Source organism: Orbicella franksi, chromosome 1, assembly GCF_964199315.1.
Source record: "Orbicella franksi chromosome 1, jaOrbFran1.1, whole genome shotgun sequence".
NCBI lineage: Eukaryota > Metazoa > Cnidaria > Anthozoa > Scleractinia > Merulinidae > Orbicella > Orbicella franksi.
In genome coordinates this window covers 10,351,661-10,379,160 of record NC_138145.1, presented here as the reverse complement: position 1 = coordinate 10,379,160, position 27,500 = coordinate 10,351,661, and the positions used below count along the sequence as shown (strand labels likewise).

At 38.3% G+C, this 27,500-nt stretch overlaps 2 protein-coding genes and 1 pseudogene across 4 annotated transcripts in view; 1 reads left to right on the top strand and 2 right to left on the bottom strand.

The window, feature by feature from the left end:
* Window positions 1–4,207: 4,207 nt before the first annotated feature.
* Window positions 4,208–14,124, bottom strand: LOC145489217 (LIM/homeobox protein Lhx9-like). 2 transcript variants are annotated; one of them, XM_081468157.1, is made up of 4 exons: window positions 13,527–14,124; window positions 9,534–9,748; window positions 6,567–6,871; window positions 4,208–4,782 (listed from the first exon to the last, which is right to left on the bottom strand). In XM_081468157.1, the coding sequence occupies exons 1-4, from the start codon at window positions 13,545–13,547 to the stop codon at window positions 4,460–4,462; spliced, it is 864 nt and encodes a 287-aa protein (XP_081324283.1). In that variant the 5' UTR covers window positions 13,548–14,124; the 3' UTR covers window positions 4,208–4,459. The 2 variants fall into 2 exon arrangements, with proteins under 2 accessions (XP_081324283.1, XP_081324291.1); XM_081468165.1 differs by lacking the exon at window positions 13,527–14,124 and adding an exon at window positions 10,843–11,178.
* Window positions 14,125–18,287: 4,163 nt separating this feature from the next.
* Window positions 18,288–21,881, bottom strand: LOC145489306 (uncharacterized protein C1orf53-like; annotated as a pseudogene). Its single transcript, XR_014049584.1, has 3 exons — window positions 21,600–21,881; window positions 18,681–18,781; window positions 18,288–18,550 (listed from the first exon to the last, which is right to left on the bottom strand). The product of XR_014049584.1 is annotated as an uncharacterized protein C1orf53-like (transcript).
* A 399-nt stretch (window positions 21,882–22,280) lies between these two features.
* LOC145489272 (FAD-linked oxidoreductase DDB_G0289697-like) overlaps window positions 22,281–27,500 on the top strand; it is an 8,372-nt gene continuing 3,152 nt past the window's right edge. The window contains exons 1-6 of the mRNA XM_081468238.1: window positions 22,281–22,553; window positions 24,183–24,293; window positions 24,653–24,833; window positions 25,272–25,365; window positions 26,170–26,346; window positions 26,645–26,841. Coding sequence (XP_081324364.1) covers window positions 22,359–22,553; window positions 24,183–24,293; window positions 24,653–24,833; window positions 25,272–25,365; window positions 26,170–26,346; window positions 26,645–26,841 — 955 coding nt within the window. The 5' untranslated portion in view covers window positions 22,281–22,358. The remainder of the gene's footprint in view (window positions 22,554–24,182; window positions 24,294–24,652; window positions 24,834–25,271; window positions 25,366–26,169; window positions 26,347–26,644; window positions 26,842–27,500) is intronic.

The following is a 27,500-nucleotide window of genomic DNA, read 5'->3' as shown; positions in this document are numbered from 1 at the left end:
ACTGGTCGTGGCGATCCGAGTAAATTGTGTAGCTGAACGTCATTGCCGTTTTGCGATCTTAAACCCTTTTCAAGAGTCATATCTCCTTTGGAGAGCGAATAATCCCTTTCGAGAGAGCCAAAACGAATCATGATAAACTCCTTCGCGAAAACAACAGTCCTGTGACTAGGCTCAAATTGCATTGCACATAATTTGCATAAACGTTCAAGTTGTGTATTTTGCGGATAACTTCCAAGAATTTGCGACCCTTAACGCAGTTTATGAAGAAATATTCAAGCTGCATATTTTTATTGAATCAAGGCAGGAGTATTTTTTAAAAGGACTCTCATTTATAAGGGAAGACGCGGCATTCTGTTTTGCTATTTATTTTGGTTTCACGCTCGTCCAGTTCGTGCCACGCAACATGATTTTCTTTTGCAGTCAGACACAGTTTTCTAAAAGAATTGGCGATTGCTGAGACTGCTAAATATACTTGAACTACTAGTGAAATAGCTGGCTAAACTATCGTCAATGCAGATTTTCCTTAGGACTTGGCAAGAACATTGGTTCGTCAATAATCCCGCACAATTCCCCGCACAATCGAAGGTTTAATTCTCCCGCACAATGTGCCTCCAAATTCACACGTTATTTTTTTTTCCTGCACCCTACTAGAAAGCCAACAAACTTGGAGGTAAGATATTTAATTCAAGTTACCAACAGTCTTATCTTAACAACGTTGGAGATCGACATATTTTGCGCGATGCAAGAAACAAGTCGCATTGAGTTACGAGTCCAAAAACGTTTTCGTATTTAGCTCGTTTTATTGCACTATGATTTGTTTTACTGCAATATTCTAAATAATAACAGCAGTAGCCACATACCGTCATTGACTGCCTATTTTTTGCCAGCGGTTTCGTAGATTGAACTCATACCGCAATCGGCTCAGTTGTTATCTCAAGAGAACGTTTCGAGCGTGAACTTTGCTTACCTGGCTGGCTTCCAAGCAATATAACTCGTGGACCGACCCTTTATGAAAACGATCGACATCTTTGTATGTGAGATGAACGTATAAGGCGCGATTCTCACCAAAACTTTCCTCGCAAAACACCGTACTCTGTCACGAAGAGCGAGCATGTCGCGTTTCTCGTCCCCAGTTTGCATAGTCTACACATGGAACGCCTGGGACCATGACCTCCCTTTTGGCGACCAAAACGCTTGCACTTTGTGACTCGGGCTTTCCTACGGAAGCCCGAGTATAAACCACAAGACTGTATTATAAAAGTGCCTACGCTTTTGCCAATTGCGCTCGGAAAACTGGCATATTATGCTCCTAACACTGTTCAAAATTTTTGGAAATTATGCCAGAATTATGCTCGTTTCTCTAAATTACGCTCCTTGCATCACGATTTTCCTACTTGGTTTTAAGCAAAATAAAGACAGAACAGGGCCAATAAAGACAAAACAAGGTATAACGCCGTTTGGAACCGTCGTTTTGTAGATTTCTAAGCATCCTGGCTTGAATTTGTATTAATTTCCGTTATTTCTTGACTTTAAGAAAATAGTGAAATCCAAAATGGTGGATCCAAGATGGCGGATCCAGGATGGCGGGTGAAATGACGTCATAATTAACAAAAATGGTATCAATTTGTAGAGCAAGCTCAGGGCTATCTAATCTATGTAAATTTATTTGTTTGTGCCTTAACAGAACGAAAACCCAAGGGAGGGGTCCCATAACCCACCTTGTACTCCAGTGGGGGTATGAATTGGGTTAATTGGCTCTGAAAGACGATTTCAATGAACGCTCCCAAGAGATTAAAGCTTTCTGTACGACATTGTAAGCTGCTGAAGTGTCTGAACTGGAAATTTGGAAGTGCTCAGATCGACGACGAGGACGCTATCTGAGATCTTAAAAACGATATTACGCTAGCAGTGCTAAGTTTAGATAAAAACTAAAAATTATGCTCGGTTTGCTAAATTATGCCAAAAATTATGCAATTAACACAATCGACAAAAACCTAAAAGTAACTTAGTTACGCCGGCAATGGTCTAGCCTCCTAAGAGCTTCTGCGTAGGTGGCTAGCTTTGGCCGAGCTTTTACTCGTCGCGAAAAAAAATGAGGCAAAAAGACAACTAACCATGAAAAATAATTCCACGCGTTAAGGTGCAGTGTACCGCTTCATATACAAGAACGGCCAGGGATGTGAACGTGGGTAGGGAAAATAACATATTTTTCCTGAAAGAGAATTTGGTGAAAGTAATAGCACACTTTATAGGTTCGATTCAGCTACCTTTCGCGAAAGAATATCAAGACCATAGTACACCCCAACAAAAATTCCAAGTCACGCCCTCCCTCGGGTCTTAAGTCTTTCATTCATACCAAGAGACAATGACCGTCGTCTCCTGTCGCTCGTACATAGCAATGAAACTGACGATTCAGTAGTGAGGTCTTAGGGTCTTGCAAAAGGAGCGTTCTTGTCCGAACCCAACCCATTGCGGCTAAGGTAGGCAAAAGTAGGTTTTAGTGTTGACAATAGCAAGGATAAATAACTATGGCTACCCATGCTGGTATAAGCCTGTAAATTTCTTTCAGAGAACTTCTGAGCGTCACTAAGCCGCAAACGAAAGATAAGAACTAACGAGCTACAAATTCGATCACTGTTACTCTTACGACTGAGCTGCAACGCCTACCAAGAGAAAGCTCAGTTTTGCTTACACGTCTCACTTCAACACTGTACAATAACAAGAATATCGTAAAAGCTTTACCAAGCTTCTGTGGGGATTTGTCAATCTGTCGTTTCATTTACATACCTCTGGGGTGGGGACTTGTAAGAGGGTAATGACATAAGAGTCAATTATAGAGAAGCCCAAGTCCTGCCATTAAACATGACAAAAATATTGAGCGCACGAGTGAAGAGAATTTTTTGGATTGAAGCTGACTTTCTGCCATTCCAGTGGCGGATCCAGACGTTGAGCTAAGGAGGGGGGGGGGGAGGGGGGGGCGGTTTTTTGCTTACCCTGCCCTTTTTTTGTTTTACACCAAAATAAGGCGGGGGGGGGGGGTAGCTTGGGCCCCTCCCCTGGATCCGCCACTGTATACTTCTCAAGTGTTCCCTCGTGAACGATTGTTTTAAATGAAAAAAAAAAAAAAAAGAATTGAAGCAGGGGCAATAAGAAAAGTGCCAATAGGTCGTTTTCGAGTGACTATCAAAATTCTAAATATGAAGTTCTCAATCCACAAGGCTTTCGTTTTAGCATTCTCTTGACGTCAGTCTTATTGGTTACTGGTAAGATTTTCGTTGAAGTGGGGCGCTTCGGGCCGGGGGTACTTCCATATAAAAAGGACAGGAGTGCTCGTTGTACCTTTCAGGGATTAAAAAGCGATGTGATACCTCTTAGGGTGTTCAGCCTCAAAAGGTCCACAGCAGGAGCTTTTGCAGTACCTTTTAGGGTATTGAGCCGAAAAAAATATGACAGGAGATAGTGTGTTGCTTTATGATTGGTACCTCTTAGGGGTGGAAAAAAATCAAGCCACGCCCACAAAGCAGGCGCTTGGTACCTCTTAGCAGTGTTTTTCAAAATTTCCACCGAGCACCCCCGTCCTTTTTATATGGGAGTCCCCCCGGGGCTTCGGTTTGGAGATCAAACGTTGTCACCAATCAAAGTAATCTGTAATGTTACAGAAATCAAATTTACTTTGCCCTTTAACATTTGTAATTCAGTGTTAAAAATGATATTTGAATTATTCCTAAGTGAACAAAATCAAACGATCTTTTTTTTTACTCCTTGCAGTCCTTTTGTGACCACCATATTTGTGTACCAGCCTGCGTTGCAGGGGTAAACGGGGAAGGGGTAGGGAAGAAGAGGGGGGGAGGGGGGCGACAAACATATTCCTTCCCGCCTTCTCCTCCCGTCTTTCCCAAATCAGGTGCACCAATGTAGCGAACCTATATCGTGAACTCTGTAATTTTCTGAATATTGTTTTTCAGGAACTCTGGATCATGGGCTCCAGTGTTTTCCCAGTAACTTGGTTGTTGTGAACATCAAAAGGCTGGAATTTGGCCAGTATGTTTCTTCCTAAATACTCAAAAACCCCTGCCTTCGTAGAAGTTTTTGATGTAAGCAAAACGATTGTGTTATAGTTAGTTTGGGTTTTTCCTAGTTTTTCATTTAGATTTAAAATATTTTAACACTTTATTTTTAAATGAACCACAGACAGTACCTACTCGAAAAAAGTTCAAGTCGTTTTAATATCGAATTCTGGGATTTCTTGGTTGGTTTCGTTTTCATTTTGTTTTTGACTTTTTCATTTGCTAAAGAGTAATTAATTTTATGGATGGTTAGAATTATAGATCTGCTGAAACCAGTAGTACAAATATTTCTCATTTTGACGAACTCTTGCACTCCGGGCGTTTATTTAAATATGTTAACACACGTGAAGGGGCGCTAAATTTAGTAAATGCGGCCTGTTATATACGGGTTGTTACACTATTCCTGCTTCTAAAATCGCGCTCACCGGGGAGGCCCGGTCTTGAGATTCTGGCGACAAATCGGGAGCCTGCGGATTACAAACCGTTCGGCGGTACTTCGCGCGCGCGTTCTGAAACCAGACCTGTAAAACCCGTTTTGACAGGCCGGTTTTCTGTGAGAGTTGTTTCAAGTCTTTCGCGTCGGGATTGTGGTTCATTGCAAAGTACGCTTTCATTGCTCGAAGTTGATGATGCTTGAACGAAGTACGCATGCGTTTAGGCTTTGTGTCCCCATTGTGCTGCCCAAGATGGCCATCAGTTTCAGAAATTGTAAATCCTGGCAAAAAAAAGAAAAAAGATGACCTAATAAGCATTATTACACTCTTCAGTCGAAGCGAAGGGCCGTCTCTTCATTGACATGAATTTTTACAACAAGGCGTAGGTAGATTTTAAAGCAGCTTCGTGGAGTATGCGGAAATATGAGTTAAACTTTTCAAAGACCAGTCCTGCTTAAATCCAGGACAAGAGAATACGATCTTCTCTTGTCCTGAGTTAACCTGTTAGCCGTTTACTATTAACCATTGAGAAACATTGGCAATGAAAAACTCTTTTAAAAGTTTTAATCTTTGATTAGCGTCAATCATAACAAGCACAAGAACAACTGGTCCTGAATATTAAAACGTTTTAAGGTTTAAGTTGATTACTGTTTCTGTTGAGAGAAGCGTGGCCAGAGAGTAGAAAACCACTTCTACTACTGTTGTCTGTACTCTGTGTTTGATGCAAATAGTGTTCCGTGGTATTCGATAAGCGGCACAAAACACTAAATAGTGAAGTTGTAAGTCGAGATTGAAAAAAGAAAATCATGAATAAAGTTTTGTTTTAACAGTTGGTAAGCAACAACATTTCAAGATAGTTAACAAAGCGGGGAACATAGAAATCCGAGACCAGTTTTTAAAATAATTGCTTGACCTGTCCAAAGACATTAACGCCAGCTTACAAACCTAAAGTGAACATGGAAATTGATGTTGCTGGTTAATAAATGTAGTCTTGTGAAATATTGTTCGCTTGGAAACAGAGCAGGAATAATGCTTACTGTCATTGTCAAGTTTCCGTAGTTCAGGCGCTTTCATGCTTTTCATTGAGACGTCGACAATCGAAGCAATATAGAGAGTGCTTTTAATACCAATTTGTCCGAACAACACGCCATTCTCGAAGAGCGTCGTTAATTCAAGTGAAACTGAACGCCACTTTCAATAGGAAATGATTAATAACAGCAATAACCGATCGCTTCAGCAGCATTTTCTATAGCAATTACGCTTACAATTCCACGCGAAAAGTAACCAGAAAAACGGCGGCGATATTCTTAGTAGTTACTGTTGGTGACAGGTGTAGCTGCCATTATCGGTGCTTTCATGAAGTAACGCCTTACCGCTTTGCGTAAAAACCACTTTCACTTCATTTTAAAATAAGCTCTTTGTTGTTCAAATTAGTATTGACGTACAAATGAATGACTCGGTAGAATTGAAAAGTAGTCGAAAATTAAGTGCAAATTCTTTAACAAAACAACAACAGCAGTTGTTAAAAAAGGTATTGTAATCTTAAATCCCGCGAGGAAACAAATGTTCAAAATCCTGGCCTAAGTTGGAAAAGAGGCGGGCTCGATACTTAATCTGTAGACGTTAAGTCTATTCATTTTTCCATCCAGATGGCGCCAGTCTATAGAAGATGTTTTATAACCCATAGCAGAAGAACTAAGCTGTTTTAAAGCGACGTTATCACTGCGCTTAAGGGCAAGCACCTGTAATATGTATGGTATAACATATGTCTTTTGCGCTACGTTGCTAAAAATACAATCACCTTTGTGGAGTTTCTTACGTAAAACCAGAAGCAATTTCGCAAAGTGAATTAGGCTCTAAAAGTGCAAAACGTTTCTTAGTCGTTGCTTGAATCATAATAAACACAATGCGCGACAGAGAGATGTCAACAACGTAAGAGACAATAAAAGCTAAAAGCAAAGCTCTCTCTTGTTCAGAGCCACAAGCAAAGCTAATAAAAGTGATTATCACCTTTTATTGCCCGCCAGTTTGAGTAATCAGCGAGTATTGTTAAATTAAGACTCACCAGATAACGCTGCGACGCCCTCAAGAGGCACGGAAATTTTTTTCTTTCTCGGCCTCCCTTTCGACGACGAGGAACCATGGGTCGATTTCAACGCTTGTGCCTCCTCTCGAAGTAGTATTTCGTAGTCCGCTTTGCAGAATATTTGCATTCCACGCATACCGAAGTATTCACCAGTCGCTAAAATTCGCTTGCAGCGATCGCAGGCGAAACAGCTGATGTGGTAAACGTGTTCGCGGGCGCGCATCACCAGTTCTTTGCTTGAGATTCCTCGGCTGCATCCTGCACATCTTTTGACTGAGAAACGCCTAACGGAGAGAAAATTTGAATAAACTAGAATAGCTGTGCAGAATTTACAAGCAAAAACATTGAGGCTGTCGTGGCCTTTATTTTATAGTGGTTTTTGCCAGTTAGCGTATTTTAAATGGACCAAGACTAACACTGAGCTACTGTTAGATAAAACGAGCTGGTCGTTAGTCGATTAGTTCCTTGAATCAGGTTTAATATATCTAGAGCCATTTCAGTCATACCTTAAAATGCGATTAAGTAAATATCTGTGGAATGGTTAAAGCGACAATAAATAATATCAGTCAGTAAGCGCAGCCCAAAAAAGAAGAATGGAGAGACAATCTTTTTACACTTTATTATGTCGTTGTTTTTCATTCATTTTTACCTCCTTATCATAAACCCAAACAAAGTGTTTAAGGTCAATTCTTACCAACTGTGTAGTCATTCAATATAATGGAATATACGTTTTATTTGGAGAGTCAAATTAATCACAGAAGGACCGAATTCATTCGCAATGTTGTTGAAAAGATTCGCAATTTAGTTCTAGTGAGCTACATCTGCCAAATTCGACTACAACTTTTAAACCATTCTATCGTTCTTACTTCCTGCTCTATGAGCTGACCAAACGGTGTTGCAAGATGTCTTTTTAGCTAACTTTATCATATTACAGACATTGTTCGTCCGAACCGGAGTAATGATATAGTGTTTTCTTACAAGAAACGATGATCTTGTTTAGTGTCATTTCTCTTGCTTCGATGAGAAAAAAAAACTGACAAACAAATAGACATGTAAGGGAAGCACGGTTGTTGTAAAAAATAATATCCAACACTTTTTTAGCAATACTGGAAAATATCAGGCCTCGGCGGTTGATATCAAGGTGGATGATACTATTCACATATCAGATAAACCGCTACCCATTGGATAGCTTGATTTGTTTTGTGAACACTTATCCACTGGATAAGAATTTATCGAGTGGATACCATTATTCATCCTTTTCAAAACCAAGAGCGGAGTTTCGTGGGAACGAGGAAGCAAGACGAAGAATAAACTTCAACGCGAGTTATTAACTTGCTACCTACAGCATTTAAACCGACTATTTAAGATTCTAAGTTTGCGATGAAAAGGGCAGGGCATTCTGCTCTGCGCTGTTTCCTCGATGTTTTTTTTCCTTTTCTTCACAATGTCACAACATTGAACAGTCCAGCAAATTTCAGAAGCAGGGTCCTGTTTCGTATGCTAGCGAAGTCTCTACACGAAAAACCAATCATGACTGAGGATTGAAGAAATGCCTCAAACCGTTTTCAGCTACACTTATTTAATTTTCTTTCCACTATCTTGACACAATGCTACATACAGACAAAAAAGAATAGCTCATTAAACATGATAAAACGGTTGCTATATAAAAACCACGAAATTGCGTATGATTAGTCTCTGTGCGAAAAGCTCAGCTCTAAAGATCTGTTGTATACGTATTTTCCTTGGTACCCAGATAGCGGGAAGTTATTTTTTCCTGTTCAAATCACAAAAAGATTTAATAACCACAAAAACATTACTATAACCAAGTCAAGCACTTTAACAAGATCTAAGCATTGCCATGTGTTGATGGTTACCAACCGATAAATAGGAATCTCTCATATGATCTAGGCACATACTGAATTATTTTGATTACTTTCCAGGCTCGCTGGCGCCAAAAACAAAACGTGCCTAATCGACGAGATTCAATATCAAATCACAGATTTTGACCAGTGATCGCTGATAATCTATAATACATAAAAGCAAGGGTATCATTTATAAACCAATCTTCGTCACTGATTTGTTGATATAGTGGCATGTTTGCAAGTGTGCTATTTGTTTAAATTATTTTGCCTTGAGGCGAGTAACATGTTTTCAACGAACAAAATCTATAGCGGGCAATTTTTCCGAAAATGTTTATCTTTTGCGGTACGCGAAAAGAATTTGAAAGCCTCTTCAGCCTTGAAGAAAAATAACCTTACTCCTACTGTCAAAATCGCTTTTGTTCCTTTGCACGAAAAACAGGAGAATGGCTCCAAGTGAAAGGAAACAGGAAAAAAAAACCCCTTGAACTGTCGGTGTGCTTCAGTTAAAGGGTTTTTTTAGGGGAGTGGAAGGGTTAGTAAACGAAGCTGTTTTGAATTCTACTGGACAAAAACTACATCACCCTGTTCTCTCTTTTTTTGTTGTTGTTGTTGTTATCTATTAACTCTGCGCCGGTAAGGATAATTTACAAATCAACGAATGCCGCATCGGAGTAAAAACTAATTTTCAACAGATAGTTTTACGTATATATTGTTGACGTTTTATAGTAAAGAATTTTTTTTACAAACGGACTTAACACACGAATGAAGAGTCTAGGTCAGGCTTAACTAGATCAGCACTTGTTCAAACGACAACAAAATAAAACTGAAAGGTCTTTTTAAAGAAATATAATAAAACTAAATCAAATTCGTAAACTAAACTCAAGTTCAGCGTCGGCGAGATTAAACCAAATTTCCAACTTAGACGAGTAACAGAATTAAAAATGTCAAATTGAAAATTAAACATTAATCGGGTAAAAGCAGTTTCAGCAATAAAATAAAAAGTGGTTGGAAAGTTTGCGCTAACCAGGAGCAGAGAAAGCGCGTTACAAAGCATGCGCTCGGTAGAGTAGTTGAAGTTTCTTACTTGTAATAGTCTTCTCTACATAGTATGGCTCCATCCTTGGTGAAGCAAGTAACCTCGTTGTCGAGCCGCAAACTGCACTCGCTGCATTTCAGGCATTCAGCGTGCCATTCTCTATCGACGGCCATCAGATAGAAACGGTCTACGATTCTCGTGCCACAACCTGCACAGAAAGAGCCTTTCTCGTCCAGGGTGACTTGGTCTACCGTTGGCATGGTCTAAGAGTGGAATAACAACGAGACGTTTAGAAGATAGGAAAAAATGGCTGATTTTCATAACGCCATGATATATAAGTGTAACCATTTGAAAGGAGTTATGTAAGGCTAACATTTAAGTGCCGAATTTATCCAAACTTGTAGTAAATCTGATAAAATCGCAAAGGAAGGTTAGTATAAGTGACGTATGAATCAAGCAAATTGAACGATTGGTGCGTCGCTGTCGGGGATCCCGACTTTGGAGTAATTTCACATTCGATTTCAAAAGAATGCACGAAATTGTTAGAAAGCGATTTATAGTTACGTTCTCGTACGGGCTTGTGCGAACTCTCTTGGACTCTTTTGTTGACTTGAGACCTTCGGGAACTGATATCAAACCTGGTTCACACTGCTAGAAGAGTTTGTTTCCGTTCAGTAAGGCAACTGGACTGTCCAGAAAAAACCTTTTCATAGTGCCACTTAAGCCGGAGCTTCTCGCCCGCTACACGCTTGCTTACAGTTGCTGACAATATCTGCAAGCGCTTGTAATATATTTACGCTAACGTTGTGATCATAGCGAGAAGTCGCCCCTTAAAACGGGATGAAAAACCATAATTGAATATTCACGATGTCCTGTATTGTACTGAATTAACAAGTATTAGCATATTTTGTGCTAATTTCACATACAACGGTAACACAAATACAAACACAGTGCACCACAACCAGCCAGATTAATTCAGTATTATCCCTGAACTGTACACTTGAGATGGATAGAACCAGCAACAGCTTCTCGATTGCAGCTCTACTACAAACTTCTTTTGAACGAAACTTCTCAGCAGCCGACGTCTCAAGGTTTTCCTAGTTAAAAAGCGCTCATGAACAATGCATGAAACCAAACGAGGTCTTTCTTTTCGCTTCCTGGGCAGTTCTATAATTTTCCACTTACATACACCACATAATCTTCAACAATAACTACATTATGAAGTTTGAATACTTAAATGTCCAAAGAGATTTTGAACATAAATGTGATCAAAAAATAAGGAAAAATTCAGTCGTCTTTGACGTGGAAGACTTCAGGATTAGGCAAGTTCTATCTGGATACCTACTAACTTACGTACCAGCGAGCAGATCTGTGGTACAATTCGTGCTGACAGCGAGTCGCACAATTTGGATATAAACTACACCTTGAATTGATGTCCGGCGCTTTAATAGGCTTGCAATTCGCAGGTCAGGATGCTTATAAATAAATCCGTTTCTCTCTGCCACACACTGGGAAAAAACTCCGTTGCGTGTTTTAGCATGAAGAGAAAAAATCCTTAGCTAATACTACAACGCTCACTACAGCGTTCACCAGAGTGAAGACAACTTCGTTCCATACGCAGCAATGCGGAGGCCGTTTTCACAGTTTTACAGCCAATCAGGTTTCGTCGCTTGGTCGTGATTGACGTTTGTGAATAAACACTATAGACTGGGTTCCGCATTTAATACATCATTGTTACCTATATTTCCGTTTTCCACTTGTGTTTACTTTTAATAATTCTGATAAAATTTTGAGTGTAGAAAATGTATGCCTTGCAGGCGTGAAGCACTTGTCAGGAAAGACCCGTCCATGAAATCTCACTCTCTTTCGCTCGCTTTCAGCACTCAATATAAACGGTATTAATTGTGCGCAGAATATTTGATGATGTTTCCTTAACTCCACAATTACAAAAGACCGTAAAGGACCTTTTGATACTATGCTAACAGCCTTGAAAGGCAAAACAATGGGTCTTAAAAGGACAAAGTAATATAAAGGAAATTTGACATGTGTAAAATCGAGCCAAACTGTTTACCTTTTGAAATAATTGACAAGTTTTTGAAATCGATTAGTTTTCACCTGTTACTTAATTCGTGTGCCAAAGAACAGTATTTAGTGATCAAAAAAACCTTTTCAAGATTCCAAAGAGATTTCTGAAACTCTTCAACAAAGAAAATCAAATGCGCATAATTCGCAGTTCATGAATCGATAATGTAAAGACTGCTTTAATTTCGAGCGCGCTCGCTTTAGGACTCCAAACTAACTTGCGCTATTAAATAAATCAGAACTAAATTTTTGTACTCGTTACAAATAAAATACGAAAGTTTCAAACGAAATTGCGCACAGCCAGCCTCGGTTGGTAATTTAGTTAATTCTTTTAGAATTGTAGCAAATTATGTAAGTATTTCGTAACCACCTACGGGCCTTTAACTATCACAGCAAGATACAGCTAGCAAACTGATAAAATACGAGCTGACAAGGCTATTGACAGCACACGACGCTGAAAAATGTAAGACTTGAATGAAAAAAGAAAACATAATCTATTTCAACTTATTGCCTTGTCAAAGGGGGGTTTTCTGGTTATAAAAACATTCGAAATTTAACTCGGAGTACATAAAATAATAAAATTAACAACGGCAAATGTTTGACGCTTTTTCCCTTTTCTCTTTCTCTCTTTTTTTTAATTTTTGCCAAAGAATATATCGCTCGTACCAAGGGAAGATAAGATAACTGGATTTGAAAACAAGTTGAGCTGTTAAATCGAATAAGTATTCACTTCTCTGATCTTAAAGCGAATGGTTGGTCAGATAAAATTCTCGATTAGGGGGCACCGAATGCTTAGAAAATATATAACATTATGTTTTTAGATGTGATCTAGGAGAAACCTTTTATATTATCATAAACTCAGTTGTACATTGACAGAGAAGCAACCGATTTATTGTTAACTGAAGAAGAAACGAGAAAAAGTAATTATCCGAACGGCCGCCTGTCGGCAAAATACCATGCAGTATTATACACACGATTAAACAGCATTTAACAAAAACAGATATAAAATTTCCGCTAATTTATCATAACTAAAGTACATTTCTTCCTACAGTAATCTTTTCAAATGTTCAGACTTCCTTCTGGTTGGCATTACTTTAGTTATTAAGCAAACGAATCAACGACGGAGCCTTACATTAAAAACCCGGGAAAAAATATTAAAAAAGGAAAAATAAATTATTCGTTAAACATTCTTTCTAAAAGCCAGCACTACTAATAGATAAGGAAAAGGAAAATAAAATTTGGTTTCAAATTATCGAATCTCAAAACATAAAGCTCTGGTCGTAATTAAGTAGTTAGAATATCAGTGTTTAAGTTCTACGCTAAATTACTCCGGCCAAACATTGCTGACTAGCACAACATTTATCCTTTCGCTCTAACATTATTGTTTTCTGAATGAAATTCGACGAAATGAAGTTGGATTGAGTCAGTTTCGTTGCAACTTTCACATCAATTCAAATCTACAATACTGAGGTCTGGGAATGTCATTACACAACAAGCAAAGCGTGGTATTTCGAATTTGTGAATAACGATACTTTGTTGAAACTTGGGCGCGCGTATCTGCATGGCCAGCCGGCGTTCGCGGGCGTCGAAATAACAGAATGTTCACTCTTTGGCGTAGGTAAGTCGTAAACTTTCGTTGATTAACACATTGGTTGGAGTAGCTCCGGATGATCATAAAGAAAGCCAAAAAAAATTTTGATCTTTGGATTAAAACGGATTGATCTTGGAAACAGAAAGTTGCCGGCGTATACGCTGCAAAGGGTATGATTGAAATGAGACGACCATTAGGAGAGAAATAGTTCAAAGTGAAATGTTGCCTTCGCAGCGCGCCACGAAGCTTCAAACCGAGCACTTCATCAGCGTCACTGTCAGCAAGAGCTAAACATTTTGGCAACAAATAAAATTCGCAAAGGCGATGGAAACCATTAGAAGTTCAAATCACATCACATCACTCTTTACCTGAAACTGATCTCGAAACATGTGCACTGGGTGAAAAGCGACTTCGCTTCCAAGTGGCTCTACTAAATTGATCAGGAATGTTGAACGAGTAGGTTTGCTCGTTGCGGTGAATGCCTGCCCGCACCGCACTAGCTAAATATCTCGCGGGGGTTGCAGCTGTGTATTTTTATGGACGGAACCCCTCCTGAAACGGACCCTTTATTTAAATATTGCATAGTAATTTCCATATGTTTTAGACTCGGGAACAGGTGAATCGGGGTCCTCTGACACGAATTAGAAGCTCTCTACTCCGTCATTTCGCCTTAAAGCGCCCCGAAATCCGCAGAATAGCGGCCCGTTTCCGACTTCTCTTGAAAGTAAATTGCATTTAAATGGGGAAATTGTTCTTCGAGTTACAGGAGTACTTGACTCGCGCTCCGGAACAAAATACAGTCGCACGTGTCTGTCAAACAAGTGTCAGTTTTGTTTCCGTTCGAAAGATCTGTCCCCATTCAAATTCAAATCGAGAAACAATGGTTTTTGTGCGTTTGTTGAGAGAGAATAGGGCCCCCTCTTAGAAGTTTAAGGTCTCTTAAACGGGGTATTGTGATGAAGAGCTAAGCGCAACACAACAAAATCTCCTACTAAAGAGGAAAATTAAAAGGACTCGATTGAGTGCGGTTGTATGAAACAAAGATGCCTGAAGTTTACTTCTCTTGATCAATACGATTTAAAACCCTTCCTTCATACATTTTGTTTGAATAATTTTGTGTGTGAGATAGAAAGCAATACTGTGACAAAAAAAAAAAAAAAAAAAAACACCACAAAACTAAGAGCGATGCGAAAATGTACGCGCATGCGTTTATCGAAATTAAAAAGTGTACCTTGAAGGAAAACCTTTTAAGTTGATCGACTCAAAAGCAAACATCTCAACCGCAATATCACTATGATTTATTTCTGTCAAAATTTCAAACATATCACACCGTCTGAAGGCGTCTTGGGCCGATTAGCAGCGTCAACACGCTGCCCTACATATGTTCATGATGGCGGTTTCGATGATTGGAAAGGTAACAACAGAGTGTAAGCTGTACACAAGGCGCTTTGTTGCCAACTATATTGACAGAATGTATTGTCTGAGAGAGATTTTTAATTTCGCTTTAGTTTGACGCACCCAAGTTTTGTGGTACTCTTGATCTTTAATCATTCGGCACTGCGGGTATAATTAACAAGATTAATACAGTCGTTCTAGTGAGCTGGTTACTCGCCTAAACTCTAAAAAACTATGCGACGTAAGTATTTCTTCGTTGCGATTTGCAAGGTGTTTAAACAAAAGCTTAAACCTTTTGTTGGGTTCTTTGCTAATCTCGGAGGCGTCGCGTGGCGGCACGTGCCAATTTCGGACGAAAACAACACTGAAATGGGTTCCCTGGCGGGAATAAAAAAACGACAAGGGCATTGAAAGGGTTTACCGCAATTTACTCAGTGTGACAATATTTCGCTGAACTCGTGCGAGAATTTTTGGTTTTCGGTTACTTTTGTCTTTTGTAATGAAAAGTAAACACAATTCCGGAAAGCTGATAAAAACAATCAAGATTCGGTACACTCGAGGAGGAAACTATCATTTTTTTTTAAAAGAAAAGAGTATCTGAATTTTTTATAACCTTCAAAAAAGCAAGAATGCTATTGTGCCTTGGGTCCACCTAGCAACAAATCCACCAACTAAAGATCTACGACTGAGACGGCAAGGCGGCTACGTGCTGAAAAAAATTCACCCCAAAAAATTTTAGCTTTTCCGTTAATTAATAAATTATATAGTCTTAATTAGCTTCTCCCGATGTGTCATGTTGGGACTAAATTCAGCTGTGGAAATTGAAAACATCGTTTTCCACCTGCGCTCGCCTCATAAACAAATATAATCTAATTACACGAGGGATACATTACCGCATATTGAAAGTGGACAAAAACGAACCTAGAGATACAGTTTGTATTGTGCGGTACGCGATCAGCGATACATTTCGGTGTAGCTTAAATTACAGTTCGATTTGTTCCCCAGAGGAAAATAAATAACACAAATGAAATTTCCATTCGGGCTGGTTTTTCGGGCTTGATAAAAATTTAATGGTCAAGTCAGCGTTGAAAGAAAAAACATCTTGTTTTATTTCGGATGTTGCAAAGTCTTCGAGACTACGAGCGACATTTCTCAAGAAGACAGGAAAAAGTCGGCAATAAAAATTGATAAAATTATTTTTCTTAGATGAGCGAAAGTTAGTGCATTTTTGTCGAATGAACGTTTTAGATCGGGTGCTTATTGAAAATTCACGTTGTTTAAAGTAAACGTTAAAGAAATTGCTTCCTTGATCAAAGAAGCACGCAGCGTCCAAGAACGTTCCATATTTAATAATTGATATTTCTCAGTTTTTTTACCAAGTTTCATATTTTGCTGAACTGTGAATTGAATTGGTTGATAGTTGCAACATATCGCTAGTTTAAATCGAAACAAAAAATGATTCACTGCAGACAAAACTAACCTGAAATAATTCAATGACCAGACGACACGATTTTTTTTCGCTATCAATCAACGAGGATATTCGTCATTTGATTTGCTTAATACAAATCATTTTTTTTTTTTAACGCGAAGGAAAATCGAAATTTAGACATTTCGAACTGGTTTACCAGTAAAGTTAAGTTGCTTCGGTAGCCACGAATGTCCAAACTGAAACTGTCTATCAATTATCTTTGTGTTTTATCTCTACAAACAACACACTTAAGAGCTCGTACTTTTTAAGAAAGACTTAACGAGGTTTTAACACGTTATTAAGCATATCAGCGCTGCTCTAATATCTTCCAAGAGAGACGACAAAACTTTAATTGTAACTGTGTTGTCCACGCTCTACGTTTAACACGTTGAAACAATTTTTTTTTTTAACAACACCAATTTACGCTACGTGAATCGCATTCGAAATTTATTGCGGTGAGAAAAAAAATAGCTTTCGATTGGGACTGACAGAGCAATTACTCATATTTACCGCATTATGTTTTGCATATTTGCCAAACGAGACAATTTCCATTCATGTTCTTAGACAAAAGCATCTGTACACTCAAAGTAACTGATAAGAGCAAGAAAGAAATAAACAAAGTGAAATCTGAATTAAGGAAAGAACGCTTTTTTATGAAGAGGGACTTGGAAATTCGCTCCACAACTGCCAACACGTTTTCGCAATGTTTTAGTCAACCCAAGGTTCATACTCTTGCAAATTAATTTGCGACGGTCTGGCGACGTATTGGCAAATCATCGGAAAATCCGACGAAATCTGCAGCTGTCCGGTACAACGAAAGCTATGCCTTGGGGGCGTCAAATTTGTACTCAGTGCAAGCCACATCTGCGTCGGTTTGTGATCAAGGTTTTATTGACTAATGTGAGGTCAAAGAAAACCTCTAGTTACTAGGGAGAGTTTCAGTTGCCATCCACCAGGCTACATTTAGATTTCAACCAGAAATCAACCAATAACTCCAGCTGTATAACAATGTTATACAGTCGAACCTCCAATAACAGCCACCTCTCCACAACAGTAAAGGCCACTAAAACTCATCCCAACTACCAGAATAACCATAACCAATGTGCCATATTACACCTCTACCTCCCCATAACGGTCATCTCTCCACGGCCACTTTCCTCTGTCCTCAATGTGGCCGTTGTGAAGAGGTTCGACGGTATACCGTTAACATGATATGTATTTTTTGATACTTAGTATCTTTTGCTTCTAGATTACTATTTATTTATTTTTAAACCTTAGCTGTTCTTGGAAAAGCTAGAACTGCAAAAAGTCCATACCTCCGTGTTTCAATAAAGTTGTGTTGTGGTGTTATGTTATGTTATATTATGTTATGTTAGTATAGGTTCATTAACGGTTTCGAGTTCAATTTGGAATTAATTTGCACAAGTTAGTTTTTCAAAAAGCTGAAATTGCACGAGCTGCTTCGGCGAGTGTCATTTCAGCTTTTTGAAAAACTCACCAGTGCAAATTAATTCCAAATTGAACGAGAAAAGCTGTATGATTACTTATTAATAATATATACATGAAAAAGTTTGCGTGGAGGAAGTGCTGGAAGACCTTTCTTGAAGTCATTTTTTCCCATTCGTTTTCGCACAAAATTTTCCTCATCATTTTACGTAATATCATTGGCTTTGAAAATTTCCTATTGTCTTTCAGCCAATCATAATCCAGAATTATGATGTGTAATTTACACTGGTGTTACACTTTTTGCACTTGTGTTACACTTTTTACACTGTTGCTACACTTGAACTACACTGCTCTCAGCCAATCAGAATCGAGTAATTTTTTTCTTGTATATTATTAATTATGTTATGTGACACTATGTTATATTATGTTAAGTTATGTATGTAATGATATGTTGTGCTATGTTGTGTGGTGCTGTGCTATGTTATGTTGTGTTGAGTTGTGTTATATTATGTTAATGTAACACTATTTTATATTATGTTACGTTGTGTTGTGTTGTGCTGTGCTGTGCTGTGTTATGTTATGTAGTATTGGGTTGTGTTATGTAATGTTAATTTTAATGTTATGTTGTGCTACGTTAAATGCTTAAGTAGTGAACCAATGAGAAGTGCAGGCTAGTTGAAAGTCATTAACACAATCAGACACAAAACATATTAATAGCTTGGCTTTTTGCAAGTAAGAAGCAAACAAACAAACAAACAAACAAATCAAAGAAACACAAAAGCAGAAGGACAATTCCAATAACAAAAACTTTGCATGTTAAAATCAGGCTTTTATTTACCACATACATTATGAAACCAGTGCAATATGAATAATATTTATTATATATATCATTGTTGTTTTGGTTAGCCAAGGTCTCTCTAATCTGTAGCTATAAATAAATTATTCTGTCCCAAACTAAGAGATGGACATAGTGGTATCATAAAATTATTGGGTATAATTTCCTATTTGACTTCACACATAAAATGCAGAATTAAACTTCTTTTTGGGCTGCCCAGGAGGTACGTTTTCATGGCCATATGGGCACTGCAAAATAATAACAAAAAGAAAACATGTCTCATTTATTACAATGATCACTCCAGAGATTAAACACCATTTTCATTGTATAGATCTGTTTTAAATGTCATAATCTTCACAGCACAATTAAAGAACTTACATGTCGACAACCATTCCCACAGCAGCTTCTACGTTTCAAAAGAAATTCTTCTTGAAAACTGTATAACCAGTAACGGGATCTCTATAAGTATTCTCCCCATTCTATGGAGACAAAAAAAAGGTACACTGAAATTGAAATGTTGATAACTATTTTCATGGCACTGCATAATGTTCATCAGCAGACCCAACAAAGACGGCTGCGTTGTAGACGGTACCTACCTGGGTTATTCACAGGTAGATTTCGGTCTGCGATGCAGGCTAGTAACCCAACAGAGAAAGAGAAGTCTGCTTCACTTTTTGAGACTTAGAGGGCTGAATCTTTGGGCCTCACTTTCTGAGCAAGAAAAGTCACATCTTTACTCCCCCTCCCCATCCCCCTCCCTCCTCTCTCAGGTGTAAGTGCATCTGGACTGGCCACTGTCCACACTCCCAATAGTAATGTTTCAGGGGAACCCTTCTCCTTCCTTTAGACTATGGATATGGCTCTGCAAAGGGTACTGACTGATCATCAATCATTCACTAATTTAGCTCAATCCACCCTGGAGTCTAAAATGGGTACTGGTGAAACAACTGCTGGACCAACCGAGTTAGCATCCAGTCCAGGGTGAACATAGCCTGTTCCAGGCATTTGGTTAACAGTGTGGATGCTGGCATGGAGAATGAGTGGAAAAGGGCGATGGGCTTAGGGTGGGAAAGGGCAAAAGGGTCTCCAACTTTCTCCCCCAGATCTACCTCATTCATGAGCTCCTTTTTGCTTGCCCCCACAAACCAACAGCCTGGAACAGGCCAGGGTGATCAATACTGGAGTTTAGACCCAGCACTGATGCACCCTTTGGGACCTCAGTCCTTAGCACTGCAACTGCCTCAATTTATTAATTTTTTTACATGCCCCTCCTTCTTCTCTACACATGTGACTGCAGGCCAGTACACAAATAACAAAAATTTACTTGGGGAGGTGCTACCAGTTTTGAGTCTGATAAAAGAGATTACTCATACCAATACTTAAGATACAAGCTTAAAAAATTCCATACTGCCTGACAACCTGTCAATACAATACTAGAGGAAGCGTGGGCCTGATTACTTCTTAAGGTCAAACTGGCAGTCTCCTCACATAGACGGCGAAGCTGGGGGCGGGGGGGGGGGGGGGGGCTTTAGCCTTCCCCCCCAAATTCAAGCAAAAATACATAAAATAACAATTTTACAATAACTGTCTAATTTCTCGCACACTGCTCATGTTTATCATCAACAAGAGTACAGACGGATATAATTTAAATTTATGCAAACTTTCAACAGTTCAATTTTCAGCTGTCGAACGGTCAACTTTTCAACCAATGGAATTTTATTGACTTTTTTAAGCAGCCAATTAAAAAGCAAGAAAAGCTATTGACAATATGCGTGTCATTTTAAATAAAATTCATTCATCTTTGTTTATGGCAAGTTTATGGCATCTTTTCCCTCATTTATTCCCGGCATTTGAACATTTTGGGTCTTGTTATTGTAAAAAACAAATTTACGTCAGTTTTTATGCATCTGTCCTCTTATTGATGATAAATTGCATCATAACATTGGCAAAGTTTACTGCGGAACCACTCACCTGCAGCTTGTGGTTCCACAGCCAGTTTGACAATGTTATGACGCAATTTATCATCAATAAGAGGACAGACGTATAAAAAAGTAATGTCAATTTGTTAATTTTACAAATATCTCCAGACCCCTATGAGTTAGTGACTCTGGCACTTGCTTATAAGCTTCCACCCCCTCCAATTCAAAATATGCTCTGCCATCCCCGCCTCATAGACACCACTTTATCTTTTTGTGTCCCAGAGAAACCAGAATTCGGGTAATTTTACCTCAAATTATAACATGTGGACACCTCCACAATACAGAGAACTTTCTGTCTTTTTGGTGCCCATGCTAGAGGTTTCTTTTTACTTGGTTATGCCCATCAAAGTCAGTTCATAGATATCTGTCAGCAGCATGGAAATTTTCAGCCAAAATTTCTGAGACCTCTCTACTGGGGGAAATAAACAAGCAGCAAAAAAGAGATTTCTATCTCTCATGCTATCTTTGTCTTTAAAATTGGATCCTGTACTCTTGTTTTATCAGCTGACAGTTTAACAGCTCAGGTTAGGCAATAGAAACCACGACTAATCATGTTATCACTGTCATAGCAAAACCAGTCTTGTTGGATCTATACCCATGTTTCATGATCATGTGCTTTGACAAAACTTTCCTGTCTTGGTTTCTAATGAATGACCTTTGAATGTGTACGTCTAGCTGAGAAAACCTTAGACTACTGAAAGGCTAATAGCCTATTTTACAGTTCTGTGTCAAGTGGTTGAGCCTTTGAACAGATGCAAGACCGGAGTTGACTTTGTTTGATATAAACTTTGCTACTTTGCAAATATAAATTAATCTGTTATCATACTAATTAGAAATGAAGAAAAAATGAATACTTTATTGAACCTCCCCAATGGGGCTTTTCAGGAACAATTTCTTATCTCTATCACCACAAAGCCAACCCAAACCTTGCCTCCATGCAAAGGCTAGGTCACATTCCACGTAACTGTAAGATGGTCTATTTAACAAATCCACATCATTTTTTCACGTGTCTGTCTTGTTACTGATCATGAATTTTTCAGAAGATTGTCAAAGTAAAAATTCATTTGTCAAAAGAAGAAATTAATTGACAATAACAGGACAGACACATGAAAAACTGACATCAATTTGATTTTTACAATAAATTATTGCATAAATTATAAATTCATGTGTCTGCCTGCTTATTGACAATAAAAATTAGCCAATGAGCATGCAGAATTTCTGCAATCATTGCAAAATAACCAATGGTCAGCAGGTTGGATATGCTAATATTACACATCCTTAAGAAAAAAAATTTTCGAATGGCAATTGTGGGCCTTACCATACATGCATTCTTATGAGCAAGATAAATATTCTTTTCGTCTTCAGATAGTTTGTCCCATTGTAATCCTTCTCTTCCTGTGGATCTGCAGTCCCTTGACTCGACTGTTACCTTTCCTTGCCCACTGTCTGTAGAGTCAGAAGTAACTGTCCTTGTAAACGGTGATTTCCTACAATGGCGGAGACTAGAACTAACCCCACACCCCTGCCATGATGTCATTGTTTTGAGCAAACGTCGAATCAAGTACGTTGACGACTTAATAGAAATTCCAAGTTTGACCATAAGTTGCAGGAAAGAAAATAATTGGAGTATCTCTCAGATAGCGGAGATCTAAACGATGGATCGTCGTCAATCAGAATTGTTGCAAACACGTGTCACTACACACGGGAAGAGGTTTCGGTTTCACGACGATGAACGTCTAGACTGGGACGATCTCAGAATCTACTTCATCAACTGTGTTCTTCAAGTCCAAAATTGCCTCGTTTACTCAATATTTGTGTTACAGTGGACCACCGGTGAATTCCTGGAAAAATATTTTTTTCTTTGTCTGTTCTCGTGTAATTCCGTCACGATCTTGCAAAACACTTCTAAATTTACCGGCAATTTCATAATTCTGCGTGGTTACATAGCCTTCTCATCCCCAGGGAAATCGCCTGATACTAACTTGTAACGCCTGACTGATTCTGTCAACGCCCTGGCGGGGTTTCTACGAGAAATTCGTATTTTACAGTAGTTTACATAATCATCGCAAGGCTTGCAATGGCTGATCTTTCACAGTTAAAAGCTATTCTTTCGGGGAATATTATTTTACCGTCAGAAAACGAGAAAGCTTATCAGCAGGAGGTCGACGAAACGTGGAATGCCGCGATTCGTGAGCGCAAACCTGCCGCGTTCGTCAGAGTGGCAACGGTAGAAGATGTGGCCAACACTGTCAAGTTTTGTGTACAGAACGAGGTGAATAGATTTACACTTAAGTTGAGAACAGATTTATTTCATTTACATTGTGTAGATTGCAGGGAATTATCTATCTAGTTATTTACTCAATTCAGAATTAACAGTGATAATAACAAAGGAAATAATAAAAATATTAGCGTGGCCAAGTGGTTTAGGGCGCTGGTGTTGTAATTCAGAGGTCCTGGTTTCAAGGCCTCCACCCTGCCAGTAGCGGGATTTCTTTCTCCGTAGTCCCGAGTTCAAATCCTTGATCACGCTTTGTAAATAGCCAACACTGGTCTGCCTCCTGCCAGTTGGGATTTTTAACTATGTTATGTTCATTTGAAATATTAGTTTCCTTGTTTTCAGTAGCATGCCTGTAAACTAGCTATTAGCTTAGTGCTTGTATAGCTAAGTGTATGACCACTATAAATAAGATTTTTATTTTTTTACATAATTTCATACAGATTATGGTGACTTGCCTGGAGGAATGTCCAAATTATGCAAAACTACCAGTACTTCTAAATCTTATAAAACCTATACCATTGTACCTACTGGTATAAAATATTCAGAAAATTATCAAAATAAAAGAATCTATAAAAAATATCCTTATTCATGTCAAAAAATTCATCAACCTTACTACTATACCATGGTTCTAATGGTTACTGAAAGACTACCATGTAGGACAAAATTTTTTATATGGGAGTTTAATTTTGCAGATCAATGATTTTTTGTATTCTGCAGGAACTAATTTTTGCGATTGTAAAGGACTAGTTCTTCTTGCTGAGTATGATTTTTTGCGATTTTCAGGAACACATTTTCATTTTGTTATTAAGCTACATGCAAATTACATGTGAATAAACATGCAGAGACCTAAAACACGTTAATCAATGTCACTCTCTTACAGTAATTTATGTCTTGCCCTAGTGTAACTGATTGCTTCTGCAATGGATAAGCAATGACTATTGGTACCACTTGATGCATTATTACACCTGGCAGTGCACCAAGGGCAATCAACTTCATCGTCCTATTTTCTGAACGTTTTGTTTCTGAATGAAGAGGCATTTTAAATAAATGTATTATTTTGCCAGCTGTGAAAAAAAATTTTGTAGAGAAAATTTTTGTGGGAACTTTTTTTGCATGGACTTTTTATACAATTCAGTGTAGGAAAAAAAAAAAACATAAAAATGACAAAAATTAGAACCTGCAAAAATTTTGTGCCTCACAGTATACCGTAATTGTCCAAATAAGAATATGAAAATTTGAAAGCATCAGTTCTAGACTGACCCTTTAGAAGTACTGTTTCAGTCTGTGTTTCTCATGTTATTTGAGATTTAACACTACAGTGTAATTAATAAGACTGAAAAATGGATCTTCTCTGTGAGCCTGAAGACTTTTTTAGTCTTGAAGAAAGAAATCAAGAATCCAAGATGGTGTGGTGAAAAAAACTCAGATGACTAAACCTGTTATTTTTTTACTAAAATTCATTTAAACATTCATTAAAATACTCCTAGTCACTTCTGTGTGATAGGAACAAAGATAAGGGCTGCCCTGATGGGCCACTTGACTCAGATGCAGACTTTACCTACCTTTAACTATAATGTGAAAACATGATTGATTTTATTTCTTCCCATTATAATATTTTACTAGCTTGAAATGTGCATTTGTGCTGCAAAGAACAGTGACTTTGCACTGGCAGAGGATGCTGTGGTGATAGACCTTTCTGATTTGAACACCGTCACAGTGGATGTGGAAGGCAAGGTATAACCAAATTATTATGGTGTGAATGTTCTTTTTGAAATGAAAATTAATCTTTTAACCAAAGATTTATCTTTTTCCTTTTCCCAACTACTTGGTCCAAAACCAGTCAGTAATGCTCTCATAGATTTCATTTTCATTATATTACATCTAGACCCAAATAATTATTATAATTATAATTATAGTACTTGAAAAGTTTCACTTTAGAATTAGGCAACCATGATACCTGTCTACTTCAAGCTTCTAATTTGGGTATTAACTATGTAGTGACAATTTTATTCACACCTTCTAGTAACACTTATCAAATCAGTATTACAGTGTACTACAGCACTTAACTACGTAATATATTGTAAACATTTTAGGTTGCTGTCGTAGGTGCAGGTGCAAAAATGAGTGATGTTGACAAGGAAACAGCACGTCATTCTCTAGTTACACCCCTTGGAAGTTACTCTGAGCTGGGTGTGGCAGGGTTCACACTACTTGGAGGAACAGGTTTCTTAAGCAGGTCTTATGGCTGTACTGCTGATAATGTATTAGAGTTTGGTAAGCTATAAACAGCTGTGTGTGAATAAACTTTACCTGTAATATTTAATAATATTTTACAAACAATAAAAATTAAATCCTTAAACTACCCATGAGTAGATAAAGTCAGTATGTTTACTCAATGTATAGTTTATGAGTATACTTTAGTCACTTTCATCTCCTCAGTGACTGCAAATACCACGGAAGTTGAAACATACGATGTTATGGACTGTTAGTGTGTAGAGATTTCCCTTTCTTAAGTGGCAGACATTTTCTACTGACTCTAGACAACAACATGTTAACTCAAGCCAACCTTCATAACTCACTCCAGGTGATACTGATTACCATGTTAATAGAGAAAACCTCTTTTTGAAGTCAACAATTTAGTGGTAATTTTTTTTTACCTTGGTTACCATTTTTTTAATCATGTTTTTTTGTTTGTTTGTTTTTTTGTCACAGAGCTAGTTACCGCTTCGGGAGATGTTATAAAAGCCAGTGAGGATGAAAATCAAGAATTATTTTGGGGAATGAAAGGATATGGGTCCAATTTTGGGTAAGTAACTTAGGCTCAGTTGTTTCAAGAAATGGAGCAGTAGTAATCAACCATGAATGCCTGCAACTTTAGCCCTATTCAGTCTGTTGGGGGATTGGGGAGGGGGGTGGTAGGGAGGTGAAAAGTGTCTACAGGTGCTGACTTCTACTGTTTATAACCTTTTTAATATTTAAGTTAAAGCTTCCAAATTTATGCGGAGACAATTTGGTACGACATGTCGTTATTGTTTCAGAAATTGATGTTTGACATGGCAACCATATAATTTTTGACAGACATGTTTTCCAAATTTGGAATTTTCTTGTTTTGTTAACTTTCATACAATTGGCTTTGACATTTTTCAAAGACTTTTTTAGCACAGGTTTATTGATTTTTATTGGTTTCAAGTAATTTTTGGTGGTTTTCTGATTAGCTGTTTTTGAAAAATCAAGAAATCCGGCAAGTCATGGATCCAAGATGGTGGGATTTTGGATTCTATAAAACTACCATTATTGCTTATTATCAATGTTCTTGATGTTACAGAGGGGGGTATTCTGCAGATTACATGCTAGCCGCTGTAAAGAGTAGTACCACAGGTCTGCAATGTGTACAAATTGCTATGGCCAGGCAGCCTGCTTTCACCATTAGGTCCTCTGCATGCATACATAGTGTCTCTATAATAATTATTTCAGGTTTTTGTGCGTTCTTGCTTTTTTATCATATCTCTTGGTAGCATACAATGAACACTCCAGAAATATTTCTAGTATTCCTGATTTAATAGTTTTTACTATAATATGTGTTTTATCATTCAATCTATTTGTCATGCAGGGTGGTTACGTCCATGAAATTTCAGCTTTATGACATTCCAGACAATATAATTGGAGGAGACTTGTATTATCCTGTATCTAAAGCACCAGATGCATTTAAAATTACACGAGACTTTATCCGTGAAAAGGCAGACAATAGACTTGCTGTTTACATGATGGTGCACTACAAGTGTAGTGGGTAAGTGTTATTGATTTCTAATTTTTAAAGCTATTTTGAGCAGAGTCAAAATAGCTTTAAATTAAATAAGAAACTGGCACATGTTATACCAGTTCTCAGCTGATTACAATTAAAACCCTGAATGGCAAGGTTAATATTTGGATGGGTTAGAGGGGCTGGTCAACATAACTTTTTTTCAATTTACTGGACAGGTGTAACCTATGATGTCAGTAAATTATACCACTAGTGCCTTCCTTTTCACATCACTTAGTTGGAATGAGTTAGATTTTCATGTGATCATCTCTTAATTATTCTTTAGACCACAAGCACTCTGCCGTTTTCTATTCATTGGACCACCTAAGGAGGGAGGTGTTCTTCTGATGGAGCTAACAAGTCTGACAAAACCATTAGTGAACAAAGTCAAACCGATACCATTTGATGAGTTCCAGAAGAGTGGTGACTGGTTGGTCGCCAGAGGGTGTGTTTATTATGCACCAATGGGAAATTTTGTAACAGGTATGTGACTTTTTCAAGTTCATTTCTGCTGGTGTTGCCAATGAAATTGCAATTCTGGATGTCTTCCAGTCAGTCTGAGTCAGTCTATCTCAGTCTGAGTCAGTCTGAGTCAGTCAGTCAGTCAGTCAGTCCATCAGTCAGTCAGTCAGTCAGTCCATTGGTCAGTCAGTCAGCCAGTCAGTTAGGCAGTTAAATAGACAGACAGGCATACAGACAGTCAGATTGTCAGTCAGACAGACAGACAGACTGACAGACTGACAGACAGACATGCAAACAGTCAGACGGACCGACAGACAGATGGTCGGTCAGTCATTCAGTTAGTCAGCCAGCAAGTCAGTGAGTCGGTTGGTCAGACAGACAGACGGCCAGTCAGTCAGACAAACCCACAAAGGCAGTCAACAAGGAAGAATATACAGTGTACCACAAGTGAATATACGAAAGATCACATATTTGTACTGCCGAGAAGGATATGAAGACATGATTGATCATTGCAGTTATACACACAACTTAAGTAGGTGTGAAATTAAAGCCTGAAAAAAATTCAGGCCTGAACGGGATTCTTGTATTCTTCATCATCTACGGGTACAGGCCTGAATTTTTTTCAGGCTTTAATTTCACAACTGCTCAATTTGTGTGTATAACTGCGATGGTCAGTCATG